Raw genomic sequence first — 15454 nt, 5'->3', positions numbered from 1 at the left:
TTCCCTGATTAGCCAGAATAGAATCTTTAATCATTTATTATTTCCCTCTGCTAGTATGTGGACAGGGAATGTATAAAAAATTAAACCAAATATTATTAAAAAGTAAATTGGTTGTCTACAAATAATTTTCTTTTTAATGTTTATTTATTTTTGAGAGAGAGACAGAACATTAGTTGGGGAGGGGCAGAGAGAGAGGGAGACACAGAATCAGAAGCAGGCTGTAGGCTCTGAGCTGTCAGCACAGAGCCCAATATGGGGCTCAAACTCATGAAATGCGAGATCATGACCTGAGCCAAAGTCAGATGCTCAACTGACTGAGCCACCCAGGTGCCCCTACAAATCATTTTATTAAAAACTTTGTTTTTAATTATACATCTTCCCCTGTTTGGGGTAAAAATTGTGTTAATAATATATTCCCAGTCTTTAAAATCATATACTACTTTGTCAAAATATTGGTGACTTCTCCCGGTAATTGTTTTGTCAGGTATTTCTTGAAGATGTACTATGTACAGTGCTATTGCTTAATAGTCATAACATCAAAAATTGGTCTTTGATATGCAGGGTTTCATAGAAAAGACAGTTTTAAGGATCTGAAAAATTACTAAATGAATTTATAACACCAAGGGATACCAATGCTTTCCTATTCTAAAAGTTTTTATTTCTGTGGCATCAGGAGATCAGAATTTGCATGTGCTTCATAATTAGTAAAGAGACATGGAGTAGATAGAACCCAAAAAGTTATTTTAAAAAGTTGATTTTATTTATTTTTACCTACATGTCCACATCTTAAATTTTCTGTGTCATCTGCCTTTTAATTTTTTTTAAGTTAAAATTCTATCCTGAATTTAGATTTCTGAAAATAAAAGATTGTTGTTTTCCACAAATCTTTTATAGCATCTGTCAATGGTTCACCATCTGCTACTTCTGAAAGTGATGGATCCAGTACAGGCTCTCTGCCACCAACAAATATAAATTCAAATACATCTGAAGGAGCAACATCTGGATTAATAATTCCTCTTACTATATCTGGAGGCTCAGGCCCTAGGCCATTAAATACTGTACCTCAAGCTCCCCTACCACCTGGGTAAGTAGCTGTTTTTTGTTAACATTTGTTTGCTTTAGGCTTCTGCATATACTTATTAATAAGGAACATAATACTGAACTTCATTCTTTAAAAAAGCATCTTCAAGCAGTGGTAACTGGTTTTGGTGGGTGGGGGGGCTATATCTAGAGTCAGACTGGACAAAAAAACCTCACCACATTAGCAGTCATCCTCCTCCTCATTTCCAGGGCATACTTTTTTATTTTTATTATGTTTTTTTTTATTGAAGGACTCTAAACCATAGAAAGTTAACTAGTGCCAAGTAATAGTCACCAAATTCAGATTGCTTTCTCTTTGACAGGGAAAAAAAAAACCCACTTTTTAAAATACTTTTCGACCGTCATAAAGTCATTATGGCAAAGTAGTAATAATTTAGGAAACTGATGGGAATACAAGCTGGTGCAGCCACTCTGGAAAACAGTATGGAGGTTCCTCAAACTAAAAATAGAACTACCCTACTACCCAGCAATTGTACTACTAGGCATTTATCCAAGGGATACAGGTGTGCTATTTTGAAGGGACACATGCACCGCCCCCCCATGTTTATAGCAGCACTATCAACAGTAGCCAAAGTATGGAAAGAGCCCAAATGTCCATCAATGGATGAATGGATAAAGAAGACATGGTGTACCTATACAATGGAGTATTACTCAGCAGTCAGAAAGAATGAAATCTTGCCATTTGCAACTACGTGGATGGAGCTAGAGGGTATTATGCTAAGTGAAATTAGTCAGAGAAAGACAAAAATCATATGACTTCACTCATAAAGTCACATATGAGGACTTTAAGAGACAAAACAGATGAACATAAGGGAAGGGAAACAAAAATAATATAACAACAGGGAGGGGGACAAAACAGGAGACTCATAAATATGGAGAACAAACTGAGGGTTACTGGAGGGGTTGTGGGAGGGGAGATGGGCTAAATAGGTAAGGGGCACTAAGGAATCTACTCCTGAAATCACTGTTGCACTATATGCTAACTAATTTGGATGTAAATTTTAAAAAATAAAAAATAAAATTTCAAAGTAAATAAATAAATGGCTTATGGAAAAAATAATTTAGGAAACTGATAAAATTAGTACTCATAACCCCATTTTAATCTCCACTAATTATTTTAAAAATTAATAATACTCTAGTAGTTTATGTACATTATATACATTCTGACATTCACATTAATCCAGAGCTTGGAATCTAATTAAAGTTAATTGGCTGATAAATTAATAAACCCTTATGAAATTTTTCATTGCTAAACAGGTATTATTTGTCTGCATAGCTGGGCCATTTTCCTTTTGCAAAACCTACACGGGAACCCAAATTAGAAAGTTATTTGTGCAAGGGATTACCATACAGAAACTGGTACTCTCCAAAGTAATTGGTACTTTTTTTTTCCTTTTAAGTTTGTTTATTTATTTTGAGTGTACACACTTAAGCAGGAGAGGGGCAGAGAGAGAGGAAGAAAGAATCCCAAGCAGGCTCCGTGCTGTCAGCCTAAACCAAGAGTTGGACACTTAACCAACTGAGCCATCGAGGTGCCCCTAAAGTGATTGGTACTTCTAAGCTGTGATGGCTTATTCCTGTCTTCCTCACTTTGGGGATTAACATACCAAGGAGACTAGAATACCCAGATTGACTTTGTCTGTTAAACTATGCAGAGACACATCTGATAAAGTCTTAGTTTTTGATTTCAGTTCTTCTGGAATGCAAATAGTACTTTGCCCTTGGCTCAGTCTTTCTTCAGATTTCATAACATTAATTACAAGCACTTTTTCCCCACTAAGTTTTGCACATGCCATGATCAGATTGAGATAGACTTTATCTCCTGAGTGCATCTACCTCAGACCTCTTTAGAAATACAAGGAATATGGGGCGCCTGGGTGGCTCAGTCGGATAAGCGTCCGGCTTCAGCTCAGGTCATGATCTCGCGGTCTGTGGGTTCGAGCCCCATGTCAGGCTCTGTGCTGACAGCTCAGAGCCTGGAGTCTGTTTCAGATTCTATGTCTCCCTCTTCCTTGACCCTCCCTGTTCATGCTCTCTCTCTGTCTCAAAAATAAATAAATGTTAAAAAAAAATTTTTTTTTTAAAAGAAATACAAGGAATATCTTGAGCAGATACTTCTGCAGAAGAAAGCTTACTTTGTCATCCTCAGGATTCTTTTGGTATCTTCTTTATATATTGACATACTTATTTTTCTCAGTTCTTTAATGTGGTCATATAAGAGAAAAAAGCAAAGACAAGTGCTATAGCAGCCTTTTAAATTTTGTGTTTAAGTTGGGAGCAGAGAGTGGACCAGCATGGGCGAGTTTACTACGTAGATCATATTGAAAAAAGAACAACGTGGGATAGACCAGAACCTCTACCTCCTGGGTAAGTATCTGAATTAAGTCAGAAGAAAAGTATTTATTTAGAACTATGGATATCTGTACAAAATCTTCCTTATATCCCTACTTTTCCTCTTCCTTTCAGCCTTTTCTGTATCCTCTTTGTGTTGTGGTAGATGCAACTAGAAAGAAGAGAGAGAATTGACTGAGCATGATGATGAGCATTGAATTGATTTTCATTCATTTCTGACCTCAAGATTCTATAGGTCTTGCTATTTCCAAGTTTCCCTTTCTATACTTCATTCAAATCACAGGGTTTTAGAATTAGTTTCATCAAGAGTAATTATTTAACTGAATAAGAATCATATCCCCTATCATATATATGAAGATAAAGGCTATTAGTATATAATAGTGAAGTAATTGTAGAATAGTTGGGGCAATAAAAGGATACATTAATACATGATGTTAAGCATTTATCATTTACATTCTAGAAAATGGAAGAAAATACTTGTGTTCAAGGGAAGTCAGTAGCAAACTTGGGGACATGTTTAATCTTGCTAGTAATCTCAAGTACACACATGAAAGGTATTGTTTCACTTGTTAAATTAGCAGATAATATCCAGTATTGATGAGATTGTAGAGAAACTTTACCACATAACATTGCAAGTGGTAGTATAAATTAGTTACAACTCTTGCAGGAAGTATCTATAACTATAGTAATGCACTATAGTAATCCTCTCCAGGAAATTTATCCTAAGAAGTAAATGCAAGGAAGAAAAAAAATTGGTGTATTAAACGTATTTATTATTTTACTTTTTGTAATATGAGAATATTAGAAACAACCATAAATAACAAAGTAGAAATCACCAAGTTATTGTATTAATGTTTACTTAATATTATGCACCCATTTGAAATGATCAGTAGTTGTAATCTTATAGAAAAAGTTGTGTCCCTATTAGAATTGCAACAGTCAGAAGAACATTGGAAAGAAAATGAGAACTTGTTTCTTAATTACTGTTTGAGACTTACTCACTGAATATACATTGTTGTTTTTAAAACCTGGTGCATATTAAGAACTTTTAAGAGAAATTTTTAGAAACTTCCTTTTATATTCACTTAAAGACCATTAAAAATATATATAAAATAAAAGAGTTCAGGTAAATGAAAAGTAGTTTAAGGTAAAATCTTACCAATCCTGCACCAGGGCCAAGATGAAGTCCTGTTCAGTTCATATCTGTATCACAAATAATTGTTGAATTAGGTTGTTTTTGTCCTGATTTAGCTGGGAACGGCGGGTTGACAACATGGGACGTATTTATTATGTTGACCATTTCACAAGAACAACAACGTGGCAGAGGCCAACATTGGAATCTGTCCGGAACTATGAACAGTGGCAACTCCAACGTAGTCAGCTTCAAGGAGCAATGCAGCAATTTAACCAGAGATTCATTTATGGGGTAAGCAGCCTGCTACACTATAAATTTAAGAGTACTAGACTTTATTTTATTTATTTATTTTTTCAACGTTTATTTATTTTTGAGACAGAGAAAGACAGAGCATGAACGGGGGAGGGGCAGAGAGAGAGGGAGACACAGAATCGGAAACAGGCTCCAGGCTCTGAGCCATCAGCCCAGAGCCTGACGCGGGGTTCGAACTCACGGACCGTGAGATCGTGACCTGGCTGAAGTTGGACGCTTAACTGACTGCGCCACCCAGGCGCCCCAAGAGTACTAGACTTTAACCTTTCTTTTTTTCTTCATATGAAATGTTAAGTACTAAAAAGACAAGTAAGATGGCACCCAGTTGTTGCTGTTGATAAATATATATTTAGACCTCGTCTCGAGTATTCTGTGCCTGTGATCTATTCTTACCTCTTTGAAACTTCTGACATTCAACGTCCTTTGCTTTGTTAATATCAAAACTAAAAAGTAATTAGGAAAACTTAAAATTCATGGATAAAAGAATAATAAAAATAAACCCAAGCAGCGTGAAGAGAATTAAAACAGTTTTAAATTTCATATTGCCTTGCTTATCAGAATATTTGAAGGTTTGGCTCTAAGAGCACTTGACTGTTAAGTGGCTATATAGAACTGATGACAGAATTGAATCATTTTGTAACATATGAAAATAAAGTTAACCTAATACATTGGTGCTCTAGGAGACTAAAGAAATTGGATTCCTTGTATGATTATTCTAAATATATTTTTCTGGTTTCAAAATTGTATTAACTTTGGTATGCAAACATCTCCTTTCTGGAAATGGTTTAAGTTTTACATATTTTCCTTTAGAGTAATATTGCAATAATAGCAAAAAGTTCACCAAAATGTATTAACATTTTATTGTGTAGTCTTTGATGCTAGGAATTTTACAGTCTCTCAAATCATAAAGTATTACAGATCTTTTCTCTGAAGAAAGGAAAATGGTTCTTGGAGAAATTTGATTCTGTGTGCCAAACAAGAAGGATTTATTTGAGTAATACATAGAACTTAAACAGGAGAAAATCTCTCCAAGAGTTCAGGAGAAGCTGACCTGCTTCATTACCATTTCTTCCCTTTCACCAACATTGGTAGCATCCCTGTTAGAATACATCAGAGTAAAAGCCTGTCCTCTGTAGGCATTATTTTTCCCTCTTTTCTCCATATTCCTATCTATTTCTTGGATCTTATCACCATAATAGTTTTCATTCACTGATAGAGACAAATTCATCTTTTTTTTTTTTTAATGTTTATTTATTTATTTTGAGAGAGAGAGAGAAAGAGACAGCACAAGTGGGGCAGGGGCAGAGGGAGAGGGGGAGAGAGAATCCCAAGCAGGCTCCATGCTGTCAGCGCAGAGCCCGACATGAGTCTTGATCTCACGAACTGTGAGATCATGACCTGAGCTGAAATCAAGAGTCAGATGCTTAACCAACCGACTGAGCAACCCAGGTGCTCAGACAAATTCATCTTTATCAGCAGCCTTCCCTTCGCTACCTGGTTTTGATTAAGATACTTTATTTCATATGACAATTTTTCCTTCCACCTTCTATAGGCAACTGTTACTGTATTTCTCCCCAGTGGTTTTAGATGTGAAATTAATTTGTCTTTTGTCTACCTTACCCTTTTCATTTTTTTTTTTCCTGTACTGTTTTACATCTTCCTTTCTTTCTAAATTTTTTTTTTTCAACGTTTATTTATTTTTGGGACAGAGAGAGACAGAGCATGAACGGGGGAGGGGCAGAGAGAGAGAGAGACACAGAATCGGAAACAGGCTCCAGGCTCCGAGCCATCAGCCCAGAGCCTGATGCGGGGCTCGAACTCCCGGACCGCGAGATCGTGACCTGGCTGAAGTCGGACGCTTAACCGACTGCGCCACCCAGGCGCCCCTCTTCCTTTCTTTCTAAATTATAATCACCTTTGGTATGCCTGGCCAAATTTCTAGGTTTGAATGCCTAGCTTGCCTGCCTTCTTTAAAGCTATTTTCCACATGGGTGTCCAGTGGAAAGAGCATGGGCTTCAGAGTCAGACATATGGGTTCGAATCCTGGTTCCACAGTTACTTTCTCTATATGACTTTGAGTCAGTTACTTAATCTCATCAAGACTCATTTACTTTATTAATGTATGAAAATACTTCAGAGGGTTTTTTTGTTTTTTTGAGGTTTCTGTAAAATAAGGTTCCTAATATGGTTAAGACATATTAGATGCATAAAAATGTTAGTTTTCATTTTTTCTTTCCCTCATATCCACATTGTAAATGTGTGCTTTAGCTTACTTTTACAGTACTTCATTTTTTTTTTTTTTAAGTTTATTTATTTCGGGAGAGAGAGAGAGAGTATGAGCAGGGGAGGGGCAGATGGGGAGAATTTCAAACAGACTCCAGCCTGTCAGCTCAGAGTCCAATGCAGGTCTTGAACCCACAAAAACTGTGAGATCATGACCTGAGCCAAAATCAAGAGTCAGATGATCAACCAATGAGCCACCCAGGTGCCCCAACAGTACATGATCTTTTAAGACATTCTTTTCAGAGACTGATTTAGCATATTTCCAGAACACCAACAATGTATATTGCTTCATTGTAAACTTCACCAGTTTGATACTTGGAGTCTTTGGAACTTTTCTTGAATTGCATCTTTTACCTCATTGTGCATGTTCTATTTTTTTTCTTTTCATTTTCCCCCCTCTTATCCAAAAGAATCTGACCATTTTCCTGAAATTTTCCTCTTATTACAGAATACTTTTAAATCCTAACTTAAACAGCCTATTTTAGTTACCCTTAACATAGCTAGCAGTAACTAGCAGTAACTGAATAGCTAGCAGTAACTGAATTGAATGAATTGAACATTCTTAATATCAACTACTTAAAAAGGGGTGGGGTGCTTGGTGACATATTGCTGAGAAAGTCTGTTTTATTAAATGGCCTTTGTTCCAGGTCAATAGACTGTCATACACCTAGCTTCTTTTTTTTTTTATGAGAGAGAGAGAATGTATGAGCGGAGGGGTCTCAGGGAGGGGAGAGAATCTTAACTAGGCTTCACACTCACTGGAGAGCCCAACATGGTGCTCAATCCCGTGACCCTGGGATCATGACCTGAACTGAAATCAAGAGTCAGAATCTCAACTGACTGAGCCACCCAGACACTCTGCATTTTTTTTAAAAGTAGGCTGCACACCCACTCATTACCCCAAGATCAAGAGTCACACACTCTACTGACTGAGCCAGCCAGGCATGCCCCTACACCTAGTATTTTTAACCTCAGAATGGAAATGATTGATGATGGAACATTGTATAATGGCTCTTCCTGGCCTGTGGTTTCAACATGTATGTCCCCAACTTATTTAACCAGGGAGAGCCAGTGGAATGGGCTAGGGTCTTAGAAAGTTATCAAAATAGTTTGTCATATGCCAGACTTTTCAGACCTGTTCCATAACCAGGGTTCAGACCTTTTATGGTGTTTCTTCCTGGCCTCTCTGCGCTCACCCCTTTTCATAATTGTGTCTGTCTGGAGGAGCAAGGCCAATTCTTGACAGGTCTGTCTTCCAAGAGCTATTAAATCAGAAATAGAGTATCTCATATGCTTTAAAACTTTGACAGTTAACCCAGTTTCTGTAATAAGTCAATGACAAGGAGAAAAAAAAAAAAAAACAGACAGTAGGGGGAACTGCTATAGATCAAGACTTAAGAGATTCGGCCAAATGTAATGTGAGGACTTAATTAGTGATTGGGTATTAGAAAATAAAATTAACATAAATTCTTTGTTAAGTGTGATAAAAATATTATGGTATGTAAGATGTCCACAAATTTTAGAAAGACATAGGGGTAAAATGACTCAATGATTCAGCAAAGAAGAGAGGGATAAAAAGAAAATTTGGCAAAGTCTTGATAGTTGTTGAATCTTCATGCTGGACATACGGGGTTCACTTTCCTTATTTTACTTGTATATTTTTTTCTATTAATAATTTTTGTTTGAAAAGCAGTCTTTTATTTGCTTTTATCTTACTAAAGGAGAAAGGTTTTAACCAAATCTTCCTCTGAGAGACCATATATTATCTTCACTTTATTATACATTTAAACCAGAACATACCCATTAGCCCTGCATAGAGTCACTATGGCTTTTGCTTCTCTCTTACCAATGGTTGACTCCTTTTTCCAAATGATTTCCTTTTATCTAGCCAAACTTCTCTGTCTCCACCAATGTGGTCATTGGAAATAGAAATTTAAGAAGTCTTCTATACAGATCTAGGCTTGTCGACTTTCAAACCGGAATTCTTTCTTTTTACTCATCTGACAGCTTGTTCTTCCTGCTCCCCAACTCCCATGGTATATACAAATATACCATGTTTTGTATTTAATTCTCTTTGAGTTAGAAATACAAGGTTATTGTCAGCCATCCAGTGATTCTGAGTACTGTTTATAAATGACTGTTTGGGGATTTATATATTTCTCTAATTACTCATTTGTAGCTGAAGAAGAAGAAAATGGTCCTTTGGGGTTGAGGATTATGTATTTGTAATATTTAAATTTCAAGTAATTTCAAGCATTAATGTTTACAAAGATTTTCTTTCTTTACCAGAGTGTTTTGGCATTTATCCACTGACCATGTGACACATCTCTTAAGATGTGAACTCTGTAAGAGTGTGTTATGTTACATATGGCCGGAGAAGGACATACTAGAACTCATAACCTTGCTTTCAGGTTATCTGATTAAGTTGTTCATTATTTCACCTTTTTGTTGTTGTTGTTGTTATTCTTTTTTAGAATCAGGATTTGTTTACTACATCGCAAAATAAAGAATTTGATCCCCTTGGTCCCCTGCCTCCTGGATGGGGTAAGTGACATGATTCTTTTTAATTGCATTTGGTCATTTTAAAAATCAGGTATTTATGGATGATAGCCTGTTCTTGCCTGAGTGAATGTCCGGAGGCTTTTTGGGTGTGTTAGTTTAATTCAGAGTGCCAAGTGGGTATTAAATTGCCCAAAAAGGCATTAAAGTTCAAGTCGACTTTCTTATTATAATTAACTTATATTGGAATTCAGAATTATTTTACCTTTTAAAGGTTAAAAATATTTTGCTCACTTAGCAATAAAAAGAAATGGATTATTTATACAGCAATCTGAATGGACCTCAAGGGCATTATGCTTAGTGAAAAAAACTCAATCTTAAAAGATTACATACTGTATGATTCATTTTATGTAATATTTTCAAAATGACAAAATTACACAAGTGGAAAGCAGATTAGTAGTTGTCAGGAGCCAGAGCCAGTTGTAGGTGGGTGCAAATACAGGAGTTAAGAATATAAGTAGTTCTTACATGGTGGTGAAATAGTTCTGTATCTTAATCGTGGTAGTAATTACACAAGTCTATATATATGGGTTAAAAGTGCACAGAACTATACATTCGTATTAATGAATTCAACTTAAAAATTGGTGAAAATGGAATAAAGTCTAGAGTTAACAGTAACATACCAGTGTCAGTTTCCTGATTTCGATACCATACTATGGTTATATAAGATCTTACCATGGGGAAAAACTGGTGAAGGATCTGTGAGATTCTTGGAATGATTTATGCAACATCCTGTAATAATTATCTCAAAATAAAAAGCTTAAATATTTTGACCACATTTATGCTTCTAAAACACTGTTCATGGGTGCCTGGGTGGCTCAGTCTGTTGAGCGTCCGACTCTTCATTTCAGCTCAGGTCATGATCTCATGATGGTATCAAGCCCCTGCACTGACAGCAGGGAGTCTGCTTGGGATTCTCTCTCCCCCACCTGTGCGTGCGTGTGTGTGCATGCACGCATGTGCTTTCTCTCTTTCTCAAAATAAATAAACTAAAAAAATAAAAACACTGTTCAGAACGGGTGAGTTGATGTAATCTTGAAAGAAAGTGAAAAAGGGAACATCTTATGCTGGTGACATTGTGCCTTGCACTGGTGGACATGGCATGTTCTATTAATTCAACTTTGTTAATAGATTTTAAGATGGGCCTACTCTACCAATTTTGTTTTATAGTATTATATAAGTCATAGCATAGTAGCAAGGTTCCAGAATAAACATGGCTTCATAGTTTTGCATGGAAGCTGAAGAGAGTTTAGAAAGTAGAAAACAGCAAACCCATTTATGGAACTACTTGAAGTTTTATCTTTAAGAGCCACAGATATTTCATAATTTGGGGGCTAAATTCCAAAATTAATATTTCTAGATAGTCTTGTTGGGAGGCACTGGCCTTTAAAATACATTGCTCTAGCATTACTTTATTGAGGAATGGAGAAAAAAAATGATGTGTCAGCATCACATGAATCTGGACAGTAAATGATACTGAATACTGTGAGAAGCCCCATTGCTCTTAGAGTTATTTATCTTTAGCACTCTTGTGAGACAGATAAAAAATGTAATAGATCATACTTATAACTGTTATTGCTATTATCGTGTAACAAAGGGAGGGCATATGAAAGTGAACTGTGAATTTCTGTTTCACCAAAGCCTGGCAGTATGATAAGGAGTCTTGTGTGTGAGTTTCAGAGTGGAGAATACATGGTTGGTATGAAGTACTTTAGAAAAGGGGATGTTGCCTTTATGAAGCATATTGAACTAGACCTGTCAGATTGCATTCCTACACATGGATGATTTTCCCAGCTTTATTTCTAGAATTGTCATATGTCCATGTTACAGAGGAGAAATTGATGCACTGAAAAGATATATCTGAAGGTCATGTGTTATCCTCTTAATTTTATTGCAAATAAACCATGACCCAATTAGCTTTTGTCAGAAGTACAGACCATTTTACTCCTTCTCCAGAGCAGCTGTAGGAAAAAAATGGCCCCTTGCCCATAGAAGCATGAATTGTTGGCTATGTTGCCTTTATTCAAAAAAGCTTTTCCTGCAGGTTGGTGCCTTTTGTATTTATTATTATCTTCATCACTAGGATCCTTCTCATTTTCACTTTAGCCAACAACACTTCCCTAAAATACTGCCTCTAAAGACCCAATCCCAGGTTACCCAAGTTATCAGAATCTTGGCTTGCTTATTTTACATTCTGCTTATTTTTATGTTTCACACTTCAGAAATTGAGGTATACCCCTCCTCCTAAATGAGTTTATGATCACCCTGTTACTTAGAACACTGCTTCATGACTCTCTGCCTTTGGGGCACATGCCTTATTTGTGGAACCAGTGACAACATTGGTATATTGTAACAGATGAAACTCTACCTGACATATCCTCAGGATTGACCCAGGAAATAAAACCCCAACTTACAGCCTGTGTTTACATTCTGAAATTGACAGCATTATTTTTGTGACACAATATGTATTTTATTTTATTTTACTTTTTTAATTGTTTTATCTTGAGAGAGAGAGCAAGGCACCCCAACATAATATGTATTTGAAATCCAGCCTCCTCACCCTTTCAGACTTTTTTGTGCTTGGACTAGACATTACTGCCTCACAAGCTGACAGTGAAGAATTTTTAATACATGCAAACTAAAGAGGCTGGAGTACAAAGAATGCTTTGGTTCAACAATGTAGTCTAATAGGGCTTTGTATAACTGGTTTTACCCATCAAGTCTAAAGATATTTTCTTATTTTGAGACTTGCTGTGAAAGAATATGTAGAACAGCAATAAGCTTCTGTTTTTTACTGTTTTATTCAAGTCAAGAAGTACTCTGATCTGCATTCAGGTTTGATGTTCAGTAATCTCAGTATTGTTTATCATGTGACTTCTTTCAACAAAGGAAGAAATCAACTCTATAGCCCATCTCATTAAAAGCAGATGAGCCTTCAGTTTGCAAGTGCATCCACCTTTTTGAATTTTGTTTTTCACAGTTTGTTCCAAGAATTGCTGGTATCAGCAGTGTATACTTAGAACATAGATAGAAAATCAGTTTTCTATTAAATTTATCCTGCCTCATGTTAACTTTTGAAGAGAAAATTGCTCATCCTGAAATCTGAACTTATATGGCAGCTATACACTTAGGGTATTACTTTTAGATTCAAAAAAAATTACTTCAAAGTTATTTGAATACAAAAAAAGTACAGATTTTGCAAATATATTTAAAATTTTTTAATTTAATATGTCTGCCAAGAATATTAACTAATATTATCGTGTAGCCAGCTATAGCACTGTGGATGCTTCTTTTTGCTTCAGAGACAGACTTAAAGTTGGTTACATTTTACACTGAAAATGCCATGAGCAGCAAGGCCAGTATTAATATTCACAATGTATCACAAGATGCAGAATCCCGTTTGTCTGTATATTATGCACACTTGGGGTTCTATTTCCATTTTAGGCTCAAATGATGTAGAAAATACCTGAGATGTCAGGATGAGGTTCATGATACTCACCAGCATACCCCTTCTAACCTCACATATCCTTACTCTACTCAAAATCATGAAATTAGTGCTGGAGATATAGTTAAAAGTTACCAAATACTAACTTGACATAGCTATGTAATTTGGCCTAAGATTTGTCCTGCAATAACTTGCTTAGAGAATGATTCAAGGGACCTAAATGTTACTTGAAAAATAGATACCAATTTTTCAAACCATATGAAATTAAAAATGGCTTTATCAGCTTGGGATTAACCTTAAAATTTTGTTTGAAATTGTTAACTTTTAGAAACTATGTTTGTTTTTTTTTTCAACGTTTTTTATTTATTTTTGGGACAGAGAGAGACAGAGCATGAACGGGGGAGGGGCAGAGAGAGAGGGAGACACAGAATCGGAAACAGGCTCCAGGCTCTGAGCCATCAGCCCAGAGCCCGACGCGGGGCTCGAACCCACGGACCGTGAGATCGTGACCTGGCTGAAGTCGGACGCTTAACCGACTGCGCCACCCAGGCGCCCCAGAAACTATGTTTTTTTAATGTTGGAATCCATTCTATATTCTTTACTACTTCACTTAATTCATTTTGAGTCAACAAAAAAAATTCAGGTACAGGAATTATCTTTTGATGAAGAATTAATTAGTAATAGAACAGAGAAGTCAATAATAGTTCAAAACAACAGAGCTTAAAAATTTTTTAACTATTTGGTTATTAAAAGAGAAAATGATATCTGCATGTCTTCTAAGCCCTAATGAGAAAGCTCAGGGATACAGGGAAAATTTTGTAGGACGGGATAAGAAAACAAGAAGAATCCTAAATAAAGCAAGAGGCAGACAGGGAAAGAAGTAGCAGTTTCAAAGCCAATATATTAAAGAACTGAGCACTCTGTCCAGCCTTTGTGTAGAAAGTAGGATTTGGAAACCGAGTGTATTAAAGAACAGAGTATATTTTGGAACACTGTCTTCCCTGGTTGAATAATGCCTAGCAATTAACAAAGAAACAAGTTGTGTCCCCCAACCATTATTATTTTAAGAAATGAGTTGATGGGGTATGCAAAAAAAAATCCCTGAATAGAGACCTGAGTTTCCATTCTCTCACTGCTATTTAGTTCTGAGATTTTGGGCAGATCACTTAACCTATCCAAGTTTCCTTATCTTCCAGATAAACTGAAACCGTCTACTCCTGGGACTGTTAAGGATAAAATGAGGTCATGTATGAAAAGTTAAAACGTTAATTATTCTTGCTGCCTTTGGTTAGATTGAACAGAAAGGTCCTGGGGGCAGGACATTGTGAATTAAATCTATTCAGTTTCTAGGCTGTAATGATATTTTTATGACTCTAGCAAGTATATGAATTTAATACTCAAAGAATAAATCAAATCTTTTAAAGTTGTGATTTAAAAACTACAGGGGCCCCTGGGTGGCTTAGTCAGTTAAGTGTCCATCCAACTTTTGGTTTCAGCTCAGGTCATGATCTCACAGTTTGTGAGTTAGAGCCCTATGTCCAGCTCTGTGCTGAGAGTGTGGAGCCTGCTTGGGATTCTTTCTCTCTGCCCCTTCCCTTCTTTTGTACTTTCTCTCAAAAATAAATAAACATTAAAAATTAAAAAAAAAATTTTTTTAATGCTTATTTATTTTTGAGAGAGAGAGACAGAGCATGAGCAGGGGAGGGGCAGACACACACACACACACACACACACACACACAGAATCTGAAGCAGGCTCCAGGCTCTCAGCTGTCATCACAGAATCTGACACAGGGCTTGAACTCACGAGCTGTGAGATCATGACCTGAGCCAGACCTGAGCCTGAAGTCAGACGCTTTACCGACTGAGCCACCCAGGTGCCTCCCCGCATAACTACAAAATCCATGCAATGACAAATGGGCAAATTCAGCACATTTTATTTTACTTTGTAGAAGACTATGCCAACTCTAACACTTCACTTTTTTTTTTTTTTTTTAAAGAGAAGAGAACAGACAGCAATGGTAGAGTATATTTTGTCAACCACAACACTCGTATTACACAATGGGAGGACCCCAGAAGTCAAGGGTAAGAAACTTTCAGTTACTAGTATATAGATAACCTCTTAAATATTGTACCCTGTTTCTGACTCAGTTATAAGAAAAATCAAGTTATGTGTTCTTTCCCCAAAGTTCTTAAACATTGCTCACCCATATACTTTAGAAAGAGAAAAAATTACATGATTTCATGTAATGAATGTGGCTTTCTTGA

The 15454-nt window shown here is 36.3% G+C and overlaps 1 protein-coding gene across 3 annotated transcripts in view; it reads left to right on the top strand.

Annotated features, from left to right (window-relative positions):
* Nucleotides 1–15454, top strand: part of ITCH (itchy E3 ubiquitin protein ligase) — a 146566-nt gene that overhangs the window by 91004 nt on the left and 40108 nt on the right. For all 3 annotated transcript variants that reach the window (XM_047069359.1, XM_047069360.1, XM_047069361.1), the window contains 5 exons: nt 895–1084; nt 3373–3468; nt 4705–4879; nt 9658–9727; nt 15187–15271. In XM_047069359.1, coding sequence (XP_046925315.1) covers nt 895–1084; nt 3373–3468; nt 4705–4879; nt 9658–9727; nt 15187–15271 — 616 coding nt within the window. The remainder of the gene's footprint in view (nt 1–894; nt 1085–3372; nt 3469–4704; nt 4880–9657; nt 9728–15186; nt 15272–15454) is intronic.

The sequence above is a fragment of the Lynx rufus genome, unplaced genomic scaffold (genome assembly GCF_022079265.1).
Source record: "Lynx rufus isolate CCGP_SWC_20201006 ecotype Redwood Valley unplaced genomic scaffold, mLynRuf1.p SCAF_8, whole genome shotgun sequence".
Lineage (NCBI taxonomy): Eukaryota > Metazoa > Chordata > Mammalia > Carnivora > Felidae > Lynx > Lynx rufus.
The sequence above is the reverse complement of the archived record's forward strand: the minus strand, read 5'-3'. Positions and strand labels throughout refer to the sequence as shown.